Source organism: Bufo gargarizans, chromosome 1 (assembly GCF_014858855.1).
Source record: "Bufo gargarizans isolate SCDJY-AF-19 chromosome 1, ASM1485885v1, whole genome shotgun sequence".
Taxonomy (NCBI): Eukaryota; Metazoa; Chordata; class Amphibia; order Anura; family Bufonidae; genus Bufo; species Bufo gargarizans.
Window position 1 is genome coordinate 681,083,885 of NC_058080.1, and position 16,692 is coordinate 681,100,576.

General features: G+C 44.1%; 1 protein-coding gene across 1 annotated transcript in view; it reads right to left on the reverse strand.

The window, feature by feature from the left end:
- The window catches only part of IPO11 (importin 11), a 482,369-nt gene that overhangs the window by 121,043 nt on the left and 344,634 nt on the right, over positions 1-16,692 (reverse strand). Inside the window, exon 29 of the mRNA XM_044276158.1 lies at positions 1,040-1,130. Within this exon, the coding sequence (XP_044132093.1) occupies positions 1,040-1,130 (91 nt within the window). The remainder of the gene's footprint in view (positions 1-1,039; positions 1,131-16,692) is intronic.

Sequence of the window (16,692 nt, forward strand, 5' to 3'; positions counted from 1 at the left end):
ATCAAATTAACTGATTCGAACCAAATTGTTTATCTGATGTTTATTGCCACGTGATCGCAAAACTGGCCACGTGATCGCAAAACTGAGTGACCATAAATATGGAATAAACAATTTGGTTCTAAATCTAAAGCAGGGCACACCCCGACTGCAGCACGGTCACCGTACTCTAAGAGTCAAGTGATATGTATGATAGCATATGCCCTATCCATATATGAGCTATTGCCACAACAATAAAAAGAACAAAAAATCTATGCAAAATTAAACCAAAAACACAACAGAGGGCAGTCCAGAGACTGAAATGAAGTGGTAACAAAACAATGTAAAATCAAATAAAATAATAATCAAATTAATTATGCAATACATCACCGGATTTTCCATTCATGCAATCAGGGACACAAGTCTTTAATATAAAAATCCAGTAGCTTTCCCTACTGAATATCTAAAGTAACCATGTTAGTGCATAGTGTGAAGACACTGCCGAAATGTTTAAGATTCAGGATAATGACGTGTCTGAGCAGGAAATGTTAAGAAGTAGGCTATGCTCACCTATAAAATGTGCCGGTGCTCCAGTGCAGTTGGTGCCATTTCCAGTGAATATATTTGTGCACCAAGAGAACAAAAGCTTAATCTGCGTACAGGCAGAAAATAGACTTTGCTATTAACATTCAATCTGTCCTCACACTATGGTCACCGGCATCACACTGGGGTTCCTTGGGCCCACCACAAGAAATTATTCAGAACCTGTGCATGTCCACTTGTACGTTAATTGAAATCTTTGTTATTGTACACACATGACAGATCAATAAGATCTAGTACAGCACGTTAGGATCGGCAAATGAGAAATATACCCTAGTGACAACTGATTGGATCTGAACTCAGCGCCATATGGGGCTGTCTTCTGCTGGAACTCTGGGACCCATCATTCTGTCAGAGCCTATGTCCACCTGAGAATTCTTTGGTGGGGACATATGTCCACTGTAGCATGGGACAATTAAACAGGACAAGCATAGTATCCAACGTGAACTTTATTATTACATACCGTTCTTTTCCTCTTATCCTGTTCAGTTGGAGGCTCTTCATCCCCATTCACCTGAATGTCTTGGGGTTCATTTTGTGACATTAACAGACAACTGTAATCAAAATAACAAAAATGAGATGTTCTTCCAGACTGCTCACAATAAAAAACATATAAAATGTATTTATACAAACAGATTCCTGCCAGACCACAAAACTGATGAATGTCAATCTAGGCACTCATTAGTTTTGGCTTGGTCCACTAATGTAACAAAAACAAAGACAAAAACAAGGACCTTGCGCTCCTGTAATTCGCCCACTGGCTCCTGGTATTGCCCATACGGCCCAGGTAGGTTTAGCGTTAGGTCCCGAGCTACTTGAGAAACCTTGGTGCGGTGCTCGGGCTCACACATGTCCTCCAAGCAGGAGATGTTGGCTAATTCTCAATTTTGCACCAGTACGAGGGTTAGTAAGACAGCAGAGTGCACCTGTCTTTGTTATATTATTTTTACTGTTTATCACATCCACACATTTGCTATCCTGTGTAGGATGTCCATTGTGGTACTTGTGATCTGCTGCAGGCATCCTCCATTGTATGCATTTTTGCTGGGGATTGCCTCTAGCAGCTGGCCACAAGTGCAGGATCTGCACCACTGAATATGGGGTTGAGCACGCCCTGCTTTTTAATACCACGCCAATTTGTAGTTTGTATTTTGGTCCACTAATGGTCTGCTGTGTACTATATACAGTACCTCTTCAGCATTACACAAAAAAGGTCATTTTTTGTTGATTCTTTTATTTTCCACCTCTGTCCTAAATGAAAATGGAGAAGGATAAGAGGAGTGCTAAATGCAGAGACCAAAGACCTCAGTCCCTCACTGCTTCTCCAACTGTCCAAATCTTCATCCTAAGATCCCATGGACACAACCACATGGATTTTGTGGATACAGGCCGTGTGCCCGATTGTCAAAATGCCTATTCTCATCCACAAAACGTACAATAGGACATCTTCTATTTTATTTTTTTTGCTGGAGGAACATACAGATGCCGACAGCACAAAGCATTTTTTGCAGCCCCATTGAAATAAATGGTTCCTCATCCAATCTGCAAAAAACCGCGGATCAGATGCAGAAAAAAAAAATGCTTGTCTGCATGAGGACTTAAAGGGGTTATCCGAGCCTGGAAATGCCCCCCTCCTCCCCTACTGATTCTCCTGGTCCCCGCACGGCTGCCGCTGCTCCTCACCGTGTGCGGATGAAAACATCTAGTGTCGGCCTCCCTAACGTCACCCGCGATGGTAGGGAGACTCGTTCCCGTCACCGCTTGCCAATGGCTGATCCCACTACCCCACCAGATGTTTTCATCCACACACCGAGAGAAGCAGCGGCAGCCGTGCGGGGACCAGGAGCGGCGCGGGGTGCCAGGTAAGTAGAATCAGTGTGGGGGGGTCGCATTTCCAGGCTCGGATAGCCCCTTTAAGTGGATCTGTAATCATACTATGCATTCATGTTCACTGCACTATTAGCCCAAACGGTACAACAAATGTTTGCTTCTTTTGGCGAATAGAGCCTACAAGTCTCCTCCAGTGACAGATGATGGGCAAAATAAGGATCAGACACGTTGCATTTCAACATGCCCAATGATTTTTTGTTGCGGGAGATAAACCACTGACCTGAACAAGCATTCGGTCTATAGCAATTGATGGTGTATAGCTTCCTATAGATACGAGTCTACTGTATTCATAAGGAGAGCATGCCCCCCCGCCTCTCACCAGGGATCAATGGCTGCCATGTCTGTATGCACATACTCTCGCCTCTCTCCCAAAGAGCAGTTTTGTATTGGAAGGTCTGATGTATAGCACCACGTATCCCCTGTAGCAGCTGGGAGTGTATGACCGGCTACAGATTCACATGGCATTCAGCACATAGAGAATTCCAAGGAATCTGGGGGCATCGCTACCCCACTAAAAATCTTCAAAATGAAAATAGGAGGGTTAATTCTAATAAATCCAGAGGAAGATGAGTAGTAAGGCCCGGCACCTGATATGTAGAAATGAGTGAATCCCACAAAGTGGAATTAGATCCGAATTTCAGGATAAATTCAATTCACCTCAAAGCCGAATTTCCTCGTGCTTCGTGTAAGCGAATCGATTTAACCTGAAATAATATAAAAAACTAAAAAATTCATTCTTACCTCCTCCACTTGCTCGCGATGGGCCGCCAGCCGCCATCTCGATTGAAGATCTCAGCCGAAATCCTGTGCGTGGTGAAGTATGACGTCACCATGTCGGCCGGCGTGATGGCGTAATCTCGCGCCGCGCCAGATTTTCAAGCAAGATGGTGGCGGCCCGTCCGTCACGAGCAAATGGATGTGGTAAGTTTGATTACATTTTTTTAATGTTACTTTCACACAGTTTTTACACTCAGATGCCGCGGTCATGTATGAACGCGGCATCTGAGGGGTACAATGACGGGGGCGGCGCTGTCGCAGCTCCCTGTCATTGCACTCGCTACTTTAAAAAAAAATGTGCTTCGTGATTAAGTAATTCGTCACAAAGCAAATTTTTTTTTTTTATTCGGAAAATCAGCCAAATCGAACTTTTGAAAAATCCGCTCATCTCTAGTGATATGACATCCATGGTCAATCTGGTGAATTAAATAACATCTCACTAATGAGCTTTCTGTATAATTGGCTAGTAAAGAAGAATGAAGCAAAGCCGGCTCTATAAATCTACGGCGAAACATGACAACAACGCAGGACGCCATAGTGAAGTCTTCAGGGAAAACATATACCGTAAAGTCATCTGCATGGAAAAATCTTCTAATATACGCACAGAGGAAGAAGCCTGCATACCGCTGCAATTTTCACACTTCACATCATTTTATTAGTAGTGTCATGGTTGGAAGCACCACTCTGGGCTTTCCTTTTAACCCATAAGTGGCCACATACTTTTTAGAGACTTGCACATGGTGGTTTTAAAGCATTATCGGTGACACATATGGCTGTTTTTCATATCCACTGGAAATGGCATTTATTTAGCGTTTGGGACTATTAGGGTAGGTGTATTTTAGCAGAAATTTGAGACGGATCCCCGGATTTCTGCTGCAGATTTGCAGTTTAGACAGTGGTAGGTCGAAGATTGTCCCCATTTTAATTCAATGGGGCTAAATCCCTGACCTTTCCATGCAGAATGCATTCTTTATAGGCTACTTTCACACTCGCGTTTTGGGCGGATCCGTCATGGATTTGCCAAAATAGATCCATTACAATAATACAACCGCATGCATCCGTCATGAAGGGATCCGTTTGTATTATCTGTAACATAGCCAAGACGGATCCGTCATGAACTCCACTCAAAGTCAATGGGAGACGGATCCTTTTTCCAATGTGCCAGAGAAAACTGATCCGTCCCCATTGACTTACATTGTGTGCCAGGACGGATCCGTTTGGTGCAGTTTCGTCCAGCGGACAGCAAAACGGTGCAGGCAGCGTTTTGGTGTCCACCTCCAGAGCGGAATGGAGACTGATCGGAGGCAAACTGAGGCATTCTGAGCGGATCCTTCTCCATTCAGAATGCATTAGGGAAAAACTGATCCGTTTTGGATCGCTGGTGATAGCCCTGAACAGATCTCACAAACGGAAAGCCAAAACGCGAGTGCGAAAGTAGCCTTACTCCCATGTGGATGCTGACACCCTTAGAAGTAAACTGCACACATTTTTTTATTGTTATTGCACATTTAATATGGCTCTGTGAAAGTCATTAAAGGGGTTATCCAGCAAATAATAATGATGACCTAGGACCTCAGCATAATCAGATCAGCGGGGCTCCGAGTTCCGCCCCCCAGTGAAACCTAACCCCCCCGGATCAGCTGTTTCGGGGATCTGCTGCGTTCACCGAGCACAGTGCCTTACGTTGTATAGTGGCTGTGCTTGGTATTGCAGCTCAGCCCCACTCACTTCTACAGGGCAGAGCTGCAACTAGGCCATGTGATCGATGTACAGTGATGTCACACGGCCTATGAAGAGGCCGCCGCACTCACAGAGAGCCCAACCTCTTCTAACAGCTGATTGGTGAGGGTCCCAGTCCTGGAGATACGGCATCAATATAATTTACTGGATAACCCCTATAAAGACACAATTTTAAAGGGGTTTCCAACTTTAATAAAGCTTGAATAAGAAAAAATAAAAATAAAAAGTCCTTGAAGCATGGCCCCTGAAACAGAAGACTCATACTTAGCTGCTCCACGCTGCCCCCATTTTCATCTGGCTGGATACGGGCATGGTCACATGCACTGATCCAGCCAACGACTGGCTTCAAAGGTGATGTAACCACAAGCAGCATATCACTGCTTAAGGCCTCATGCACACGACCGTTGTTTGGGTCCGGCGGCTGGAATGCAGACCCATTCATTTCAATGGGGCTGCAAAAGATGCGGACAGCACTCCGTGCTTTTTTTAGCCCCGCTAAAGAAATATAACATGTCCTAATCTTGTCCGCGCTTTGCGGACAAGAATAGGCATTTATATTGCCGGCGCCCGTTCCATTTCGCAAACTGCGGAAGGCAACACTGGCGCCTAACGTTTTTTGCGGATCCGCGGTTTGCGGACCGCAAAAAACAGCACGGTCGTGTGCATGAGGCCTAAACCAATCGTTGGTTGGATCGGTGCATGCAGCCAGATGTAGGCAGTGCCAAGGCTGGAAGATGGGGGCAGCACGGAGCAGCGCAGTATAAATTTTCTGTTTTAGCTTCCACGCTGCAGGAACTTGTTACAAAATCATTTTTACCGGAAAACCCCTTCGCCTGAACATATTACGGGGGGCATCCTGACCTGACCACAGATCTAATAACCCGAACTTTGCTTAAAAAATACTGTATACTGTGCAGGATAAGTGATATTTCAGTCTCCCATAACATACATGGGGCTCGTGAGCCTGGTGGAGCAATGCGGGGCACATACAGTCCCTGCTGCTGCATACTACAAGTCTGTAGGCAATAGGTGTGCTGCCCTATGGTGCTCTGTGTGGCTTCGTAGTCTAATACATAGACGGAAAATCCCTTTTAAATTCAAGAGGAATCTAACAGAAATCAACCTCTCTATGAAACTGTAGGTATATAGCGGTACAGTAAGGTGCACTACTACTGCTCTATAAAGCTCAGTGCTCTCATGAACCTGTAGTATAGTCATGTAAACGAGGGCAGAGAGTGAGGGAGATTTTCTTCCTCTGGAGTCTGGCTTCACACCCCCTCCAGGTCCATCTGTAAGGAATAAATCAAGGCAACTGGACTTACTGCAGATTTCTTGAAAACGTTTCACTCGTTCCTCCAACGAGCTTTCTCAATTCCGAGTGACAGTACACTTCCGAGTACAGTCACTCGGAATTGAGAAAGCTCGTTGGAAGAACGAGTGAAACGTTTTCAAGAAATCTACAGTACGTCCAGTTGCCTTGATTTATTCCTTACAGAGATACCATGACCTGGATAAATGAGAACCTCCAGGTCCAGTCTCTGAATACACTTATCCAGGAGACTGGATGTGGCATCGAAAGCTTCCAATTCGCCAACCAAATAATTTGCATATGACGAGACTGCCCCTGAAGACTGGCATTGTGAGGCACACAAATGAACGGCCATTATTCCAATTGCCTAGGGTCATCCTTTTCTAGTCAGTGCCCTTCTGATATTATACAATAGTTATTGCCAGAAGCAACCAATACCAGCCTACCATGTATATAGCGCTGCACTTCACAGTATACAGATAACGGTGGCAGAAAAGTGGAAAATACTCACAGTCATAACCATTACCAGAACTGCTGGAATGAAAGGAATTACTGAAAAGAAAAACACACTTCAGAAACACCGCCACTCTTGTCCCCTGGCTCTGCCTGGTATTGCAGTTCCGCTTTATTAACCTGTACTGTAACTTGTCACTATTTTTTTAGAAAAACCCTTTCATAATCTCAGGCAATCACTAATTCTTGCTTTTCCAAAAAGTCTGTGCAGAGAACTTCGCATTAGTGTCTATGTCCCAGGCTAATACTCCCGCTGTAGTAAAGTCTACTTTCTCTGTATTCAATTTTCCACGTTTCCTCCAACCTAATTAGCTTTAGTTTATATTCTGCTATCACGGCTGAACAAATCACCTTCCCATTGAGTCCTTGGCTTCATTTTAGTGCAAAACTATGGAGGCAAAAGTTTGCAAAAATCCATTCAATTTCCGTGGAAAGCACCCACAATGCGCCTGAATTTGTATGCATTAAGCAGAGAACTGCCTGCAGCAAAACAGCTGTGTGACATATGATGGAGGAAGACGTACATCAGGCCAATAACATTGCTATCTCCCTTTATCATTACATTACATATGGTAAACCGAATAGGTGCATATGAAGTGTCGCACATGGTTCGCCAATTATCAGTAAAACTGAACAGAAGGGTAACATCAGAATGACAATCCATCTAAGACATCCATCTATTCTGTCACTTAGGCTGGTTTCACACGGGCGTTGCGGGAAAATGTGTGGGTGCGTTGCGGGAACATGCACGATTTTTCCGCGCGAGTGCAAAACATTGTAATGCGTTTTGCACTCGCATGAGAAAAATCGGCATGTTTGGTACCCAGACCCGAACTTCTTCACAGAAGCTTGGGTTTCGGGTTAGGTGTTCTGTAGATTGCTATTATTTTCCCTTATAACCATGTTAAAAGGGAAAATAATACATTCTGAAGACAGAATGCATAGTACAATAGGGCTGGAGGGGTTAAAAAAAAATATATAATTTAACTCACCTTAATCCTCTTGTTCGCGCAGCCGTCATCTCTTCTGTCTTCTTTCTTCAGGACCTGGGTAAAGGAGCTGTGGTGACGTCACTGTGCTCATCACATGGTCCATCACATGATCTTTTACCATGGTGATGGATCATGTGACGGGCCATGTGATGAACGTAGTGACGTCATCAAAAGGTCCCATTCCTCACAGAACAAGACAGAAGGAGATGCGGCCTGCGTGAACAAGTGGATTAAGGTGACTTAAATTTGTTTATTATTTGTTAACCCCTCAAGCCCTAATTTACTATGCATTCTGTATTCAGAATGCTATTATTTTCCCTTATAACCATGTTATAAGGGAAAATAATAAAGATCGGGTCCCCATCCCGATCGTCACCTAGCAACCATGCGTGAAAATCACACCGCATCCGCACTTGCTTGCGGATACTTGCTATTTTCACGCAACCCCATTCATTTCTATAGGGCCTGTGTTACGTGAAAAACACACAATATAGAGCAAGCTGCGATTTTCACGCAACGCACAAGTGATGCGTGAAAATCACCGCTCATGTGCACAGCCCCATAGAAATGAATGGGTCGGGATTCAGTGCGGGTGCAATGTGTTCAAAACTCGCCCGTGTGAAAGGGGCCTTAAAGGAGTTATCCCATGACAAATGCAAAAAATGTGATCATATAGTACATGAAAGTAAATCGCTTTCTAAAAAAAGCTAGAACCAGCCCTGTACCTCACATCCAGAGATCTCCACATTCATTGCCCTGCTAGATTTATATCAAGCCAAGAGCTTTTCTGCTCCATCTAAGGGTGTGTGTCTTTTCTGCTAGCGCTCTCTCTCCCTATCACAGCTCGGGGGGGGGTGTCCATGCTCTCCCTATCACAGCTCAGGAGGCGTGTCCATGCTCTCCCTATCACAGCTCAGGCAGTTGAAGGATGAAACTGAGCATGTGCGGCCATCTCAGTGAGCTGGACAAAGAGATAAGAAAAAGAACAAACAGCAGGTGGCGCTATGCAGAGAGATTTTATTGAATAACTTAGTGGCTATGCAAATTTTTTTATTACAAGCAGTTACATGCTGGTTTGAAAACTGTAGAATATTTTTTGTGGGACAACCCTTTAAACCAGGGGGAGATTTATCAAGTTTCTACACCTATTTTTAGTGAAGAAACGTTGCAAATTTTGGCTGTGACCTATTGCATGTGGACTTGGCAGCTGAAGGCATCTGTGTTGGTCCAATGTTCATATTTTCTCGCATTGCTGAGAAAAATGATGTTTTAATATATGCAAATGAGCCTCTAGGAGCAACGGTGCCTTGCTGTCACATGTAGAAGCTCTGCCCTCTCTGCAACTGCTGCGTCCTCTCCATTTTGATTGAATTTAGGAGAAATTAGGGCCAGGTGTGATGATTTCTTTACACTGGCTGGTCCTGTAAATCAAAGCGCAGAGGGCCTGGCAGCTTCAGAGAGAGCAGAGTCTCTAGGTTTAACAGCAACGCCCTTGTTGCTCCTAGAGGCTCATTTGCATATACCAAAACATCATTTTTCTTAGAAATGCGGGCACTTATGGACATGGGACCTACACAGATGCCAAGAGCACATGTAACAGATCAGCCAGTACAAATATGCTGACAGATGCCCTTTAATTGTTTTAAGAAAAACTTTTATTTTAGATTAAGCTAGAACCTAGGCATTAGTATTTTATCTACCAGGTCCTACTGCCAGGGAAGGGTGAGCTCTAATCCCATTGATTTCAATGGCAGACATGTCGACATGACTCAGATACAGAACTCTCCGAGTTATGACAAAGGGCACAGAGCTTAAAGAGGACCTTTTAAAGAGGTTTTTTTCTCCCAGGCTGTGAGCAGTGTGCTGCGATTGGCCAGCGCTGCAGCCTAGGAGAAGGAGACGCCCACAGGACAAGGGAAGACCCGCCTACTATAACTTAAGAAGCAAAGGTACCGGAGCCTATAACGGGAGAACGGAGCGGCGCCCGGGGATAATAGTAAGTGCAGTGAGATCCCCGGGCGCCGCTCTATATGGCAGCATACTCAGTTCACATTGTTTATACAAGTGAAAGGTCCTCTTTAACAGTGTCACGGCCCACTCCTTGGTGGCAGGCTGCAAGCCAAAACGAATGTCCATGAGCCATGACATCCTGTGACATGTCCAAAAGACATGTCATAAGATGTTTAAAAATGACCCTTCACTTGAATACTTACATTGGGGATTCATGAGCTTTATCCATCAGTTCCCCACTTCTGAAGTGTATTTCTGAAATTTTAGCAATTTTTCTTTCTATTTGTGCACGACTTCTTTTGTATCTGCTAAAATCCTATAATCCTAATTCCTTGCCTTTAGTGGATTTGGATTTCTGCATTTTCGGTTTCCATTACTATTGAGATGCAGAAAAGCTGTAATATTCCACTGTGCGTAAGTAAAAGATTTAAACAGTATGGAAGCTCTAGAGGAAATGTGCAGCTCTCAGCAACAATGTACCTACAGAAGGGTAAATGGAAAGCAGACAAATCCTAAAATACTGTCATTTACATTCTACAAATGCTACCCTGGTAAAAGTACTTCAGAGGAAATTAATTTAACTACTCAGCAGAATGTAATAATAAAATGAACTTTGCCTGTATTAAAGGGGTTATGCAGTGCAAAGATATTGAAGACATGTCATGGCTCCTGGTGATAGGTCATCAATATCTTTGCATTGCACAACCCCTTTAAATCATCTATTATTTAAAGAGGACCTTTCATCTGTTTTACTTATCGGAGCTAAATACCTGTACTTGCGGAGTATCCCCCTGCAGATGCTGCCACACAGGTTTTTTTTAAACATCGCCCCTACGCCCTGCTGCGCCCGTCTGAAGTTCTAGCGCTCATTATGCAAATACTGAGCATTCGAACAGGGAGGAGGAGACGCCAGGGTTTCTAAATTGGCGTCTCCTTCTCCCTGGCTGTGCCGCGATCCAATCACAGCGGAGAGCGTCACAGCCAGGGAGGTTTTTACTCCGCAAGTACAGGTATTTAGCTCCTATAAGTAAAACAGATGAAAATGTCCTCTTTAATACATAGAAACATAATATATCTAGACTTTGATGGGTTTTCTAAGCTTATAAAAATATTGAAAAGTGCATATACATGTCTGAATTCTCGCCACTATACATAGCTAAGTAGTAGGTATTTCTCAGTTTAGTAACCTTGACCACCTCTGCATAGCTCAGGTGTTTTTATGCTGCCAGAGCTTGCTGTGAGCATGATAACCAATGTAACAGGGAAGGCTATCAATATTTAAAAAGTCTCAAAAGTTCATTTAAAAAACTTTTCTTAGGCTACTTTCACACTTGCGGCAGAGGATTCCAGCATGCAGTTCCGTCGCCGATACTGCCTGCCGGATCCGTCAAAACTTATGCAAACTGATGGCATTTGTCAGACGGATCAGGATCCTGATCCGTATGACAAATGCATTTAAATGCCGAATCCGTCTCTCCGGTGTCATCCAGAAAAATGGATCCAGCATTTTTATTTATTTTTTCTTTTTTTGTGGTCTGAGCATGCTGCGGTATTATCTCCGTCCTGAAAAGGCAAAAAGACTGAACTGAAGACATCCTGAACGGATTGCTCTCCATTCAGAATGCATTAGGATAAAACTGATCAGTTATTTTCCGGTATTGAGCCCCTATGACGGAACTCTATGCCGGAAACGCTAGTGTGACAGCACCCTTATGCTTAGGCCGAATGCACACGGCCATGTTTCACGGCCGTGAGCAGTCTGTGGTAACACGGCCTGGCATCCTGTTGAGAGCAGGAGCGCACGGCGTCATTGGTTGCTATGACGCCGTGCGCTTCCTGCTGATGCCGCAGTACAGTAATACACTGGTATGATCTATACCAATGTATTAGTGTACTGCGGCGGCAGCAGGAAGCGTACGGCGTCATAGCAACCAATGACGCGGTGCGCTCCTGCTCTCAGCAGGAATCCAGCCTGTGTTACCACGGACCGCTCACGGCCATGTGCATTCGGCCTTACTCTGTAATCTCTCTTAACTGTACTGCATCTTTCACTTGCACGAAGTCTTGAAGCTCTCCTCTCTTACCAGTATGCAGGAGCCGGCCTCTTTTCTAAGGCCGTGTTCACACTACAGCCAATAGTCTTCCAATGTATATATTTAATAAAAATGTGCGGTATATGTTTATTTGTTTGCTTTTTACTAGATTGCTTTGCAAAGAATAGTGTAGAATAATATATTATTTTATATAGTAATAAAAGGAAAAGGTATGCATTCTGAACCAGTAGTCTATACTTTGGTTCATTTTTTTTTTTATTAGCCTTAGTTTAATAGGCTCTCGCTTGCTTCCCTACTCTCTTCTTTTCCCTGTCCTCTATGGTCTGGTTTGTCACTCTATAGCCTGGCTGTCCTCTCTACCCCGCACTCTATAGCTTGGCATTCTTCTCTCCCACATACACTAAAGACGTATTACTATGACTGGAGGGCAGACAGAGCGGCATGACATAGCGGCGCAGCTGCGTGGGCGTGCCGCGCGTCCGTGTGGGCGCCATCCCCCTGCCCCCCCCCCCCCCGCCTCCCCATGACCCTATCTCATTCCACCCCCTATCTCTATAGGCACATGTATTTATGGGGTCACTACTATTAGCATCGCTGACTGATACAGTGGCTGCAGAAGCAACGGGGTCCCGGATCTAACAGTGTGAGAGGCCCTGTAATACGAGGGTCCATCCCTTCTCTGGCCAAGTGCATCCACAGAGCCCCATGTATGACTAACTACTCTGCAAATGGTTCAATGTTGGATGCACTTGACCGGCAGAGTTTCCGTGTTAAGTGCCTGTGAGACGTCGTGTGCTGCTGGGGCTCCCGTTAGACCAGAGCCTCTTATCCATTCTACATCTATACTAATCCCATGGACTGATCACAGTTATTAACTCACCACACAAAAGCAATACCGGAACGGAACTGTAAATATCTGTGGGGGACAGCATCGTGTGGGGGGGTCTAGTAGTGGTTATACAATAACTCAACCACCATATTATCCCACTGGAATTGGTTGTGCTCATAAATTTCACAGATTATGTGGGCGATATGATGATACCTCCACAATTTAATTGCATTGAATATAAGTGTGAACGCGGGCTTCTACAAACCACTGAAATTTAGACATAACTGCATTTGCTCTACTTTAATGTTTGTGTTTCTATTTTCTGATTTATGTGTCTGTAGAATTTTGTTGGGGGGTGGAAAGGGTTGGGTGTGGGCATGGCCACGGCTGTCAGTAGGGGGCGACGGGCGACTTCACCATAGCTACAATATGTAATGAATGACAGAGTCTTAACATGGAATGTACGCGGGCTTGGGGATAGAACCAAACGGGTTATAATCTTTGATTTGGGAAAATACTTAATACTTTGACAGGGAAAATACTTAATACTCCGAGGGTTCTATGAGGAATCAGGGGTATTAGACATCTGGCGGGCGCTGTATGGCAACAAACAAGTGTTTTCATGTTTTAGTAAGACATACAGCGCCATGTCCAGAATTGATATTGCCCTGGCAAACAGTGAGATGATTGCCCTCACTTTAAAAATGAAATATGAGACCCACGGAGTCTCAGACCATTCACCTATTTTATTAACCATTAATATAGGGGGACAACCCAGCACTGTCAGACCCTTTAGACTGAATGCACACTGGCTAACTATTATAAAAAATAAAGAGAGGATAAATAAGGAACTCTCCCTATTTTGGCGAGAAAATGTTGGAACGGCGCACATCCACTTTGTGTGGGACGCTATGAAAGCATTTCTCCGCGGACTATACTACGGCATAATCAAAGTAAAAAGAACAGAGTTTTTTAAAGAAGAGAAAAGATTGCAAGAGAATGTAAAAGAGTTAGAAGGTATGATTAGAAGGCACAACGACGCGGACATACGAGCTAAGCTTAAAATAGCTAATGACCACTAAATAAACTACCTCACGAAAAAGGCACAGAATAAAAAATTTTTTCAAGGATATAATCATTTCTGTGAGGCAGGAACCCCAGGTAAATTGTTAGTCTCTATAGTATCCAACCAAAAAGCCCCTCAAAAGATTAGACAAATCCAAACTAGGGATGGCTGTAAACTAGACAAAGCAGTAGAGATTGAGAATTTGTAAAATATTTTAATAACTTATACCGAGTCAGACAACTCAGAGAGTCCTATAGAAGACTTTCTGCAACTAATCAGGATTCCAGCATTGGCCGAATCGGATTCAGCTAGTCTGAATGCCCCTATCCTTCTAGGAGAGCTGCAAGAGGTGGTAATGGGCAATCAGGGCTCTACAGTCCCTGAGTCGGATGGGCTTCCGTCTGGCATATATAAGAGCCATGCGGGGATCCTCCTGCCCGGGCTACTGGATGTACTGAATGAATCCTATACCATTGGGAAATTGCCCCCGTCTTTAATGGAGGCAACTATTACACTTAGTTTGAAGAAAGGGAAGGATGGAAATAAAGTTGAGGCATATCGACCTATATCATTACTCAACTCAGATTATAAGATAACAGCTAAAGTCCTCGCAAAAAGGTTAAAAAAAGGTAATATCGGGGCTAGTACATACAGACCAGACGGGGTTCATCCCTGGGCGGCAGATCCAGACAAATATACGGCGTACCCTTTTGAATGTGCAGGTGGGGGGGAACGACCGCTCCATCCTGTCTTTGGATGCCGCTAAGGCCTTTGACAGGGTGGAGTGGTCCTTTCTCTGGCAGACCATGTACAAAATGAACTTGGGAGAAAACTTTATTGGATGGGTCAGAATGCTATACAATGGCCCAGTGGCTAGAATTAACATTATTGGGGTAATTTCCCCCGCTATCTGTTTGCAGCGTGGTACCCGGCAAAGATGCCCACTCTCCCCATTGCTCTTTGCAATCTTCATGGAGCCCCTTGCCTGCAGGATCAGAGCAGACGAGGGAATTGTGGGAGGGGAGGAAGGGGGGAGTGGGACAAGATCAGTCTATATGCGGATGACGTATTACTCTACTTAAATGATGGGTAGAGAAATGTTCCACGTGTTATGCAAATTATAGATGCGTTCCGCCAAGTGGCCGGATATGAGATAAACTGGTCCAAATCTGTCCTCTTCCCTCTGAACCGCCTACCCCCACAAAACGAGTTAAGGGTAAAAGTAATATCTCCACTGGACCATTTGGAATACTTAGGGATAAGGATTGGTAGTTCAGTGAGGGACTATAATAAATTAAACATTCTCCCCATGGTAAAGAAAGTAAAGGAGAGGATCAGGGTCTGGCAGAAACTCCCCCTCTCCCAAGTTAACAGAATTGCATTGATCAAAATGGTCCTGTTGCCCTGGATACTTCATGTGATCGGCCCCTGTCCCATATGGATCGAGGATGGTCTTTTCAACTGGATCGATAGACTGATCAACGACCTGATATGGGGGAGGAAAAGAGTTTGCATCAAGCTACGATACTTATGCTTGGCTGAAATCGAGGGCGGCCTAGGCCTCCCATATTTTCCCTGTTTTTCTATGAAAGGAGGGAGATGAGCATTTATTTTGGGGGCTTCTTATATGTTGATTGGACCGGCAGGTCAAGGAGTCATACTGGAAGCACATCCATATGTATATAATTTAGAATACATATTTGAAGATGTAATATGTATACGCATTGTATTCCTCCCTCTTTCTTTTTATATATGTATATATTTGTATACTGTTTCTGTTTCAGGAAAAAAAATAAAAATAAAAACGTATTACTTTATATTTTCTTGTACTCTATTGCTTGGCTCTCCTCTCTTTCTCAGCTCTCTTCTCTTCCTCATACTTTATAGTCTGGCTCTATTGTCTTCCATGTACTCTACAGCCTGCCTCTTTTCTCTTCACTGTGCTCTATAGCCTCACTACTTTCCCTTAGACGGTTGCCTGGGTCCCTTTACTTCCTTGGACTCTATAACCTGGTTCTCTTCCCTTCCCTGTGCTCTATAGCTTGGCTCTCTTCTCCTTCTTCTGCCATACAGCCTAATTCTCTTCTCTTCCCTGTACTCTATAGCCTGCCTCAATTCTCTTCCCTATACTCTACAGCCTGTCTCTATTCTTTTTCCTATACTTTATTGTCTCGCTCTATTCTCTTCCCTATACTCTATTGCTTCGCTCTATTCTCTATCATCACTCTGTTGCCTGGCTCTATTCTCTTCCTTATGATCTCCTGCCTTACTCTACTCTCTTCCATGCACTCTATAGCCTAGCTCTATTCTCTGCTATGCATTCCATAAACTAGCTCTTCTCCAGTACTCTATTGCCTGGCTCTGTTTTCCTCCCTGTTCTCTACAGTCTGGCTCTCTTTTACTTTGTAGCCTGTCTCTCTTCTCTTTCTTGTACTGTATACAGTAGCTTGTGTCTCCTATCTTCACTACACTCTACAGCCTCTCTTCTCAATACTGTATAGCTGGCTCTTCTCCCTACACTCTATAGCTGGCTCTCTTCTCTTCCCCATACTCTATAGCTGCCTCTCTTCTCTGTTCCATACCATATAGCTATCTCTCTTCTCCATACCCTAAAGCGGTCTCTCTTACCTATACTCTATAGCTGTCGCTCTTCTCTTCCTTATACTCTATAGTGGTCTCTCTTCTCCATAATCTATAGCCATCTCTCTTCTCTTTCATACACTCTATAGCTGTCTATCTTCTATGTACTCTATAGCTGTCCTTCTTCTATTCCCCATACTGTATAACTGTCTCTCTTCTTAGACCCATACTGTACTCGTTAGCTGTCTCTCTTCTCTTCCCTGTACTCTATAGTCTAGCTCTCCTCTTCACCATACTCTATAGCTGTCTCTTATAGCAGTCTCTCTTATCTTTCCTGTACTCTATAGTCTAGCTCT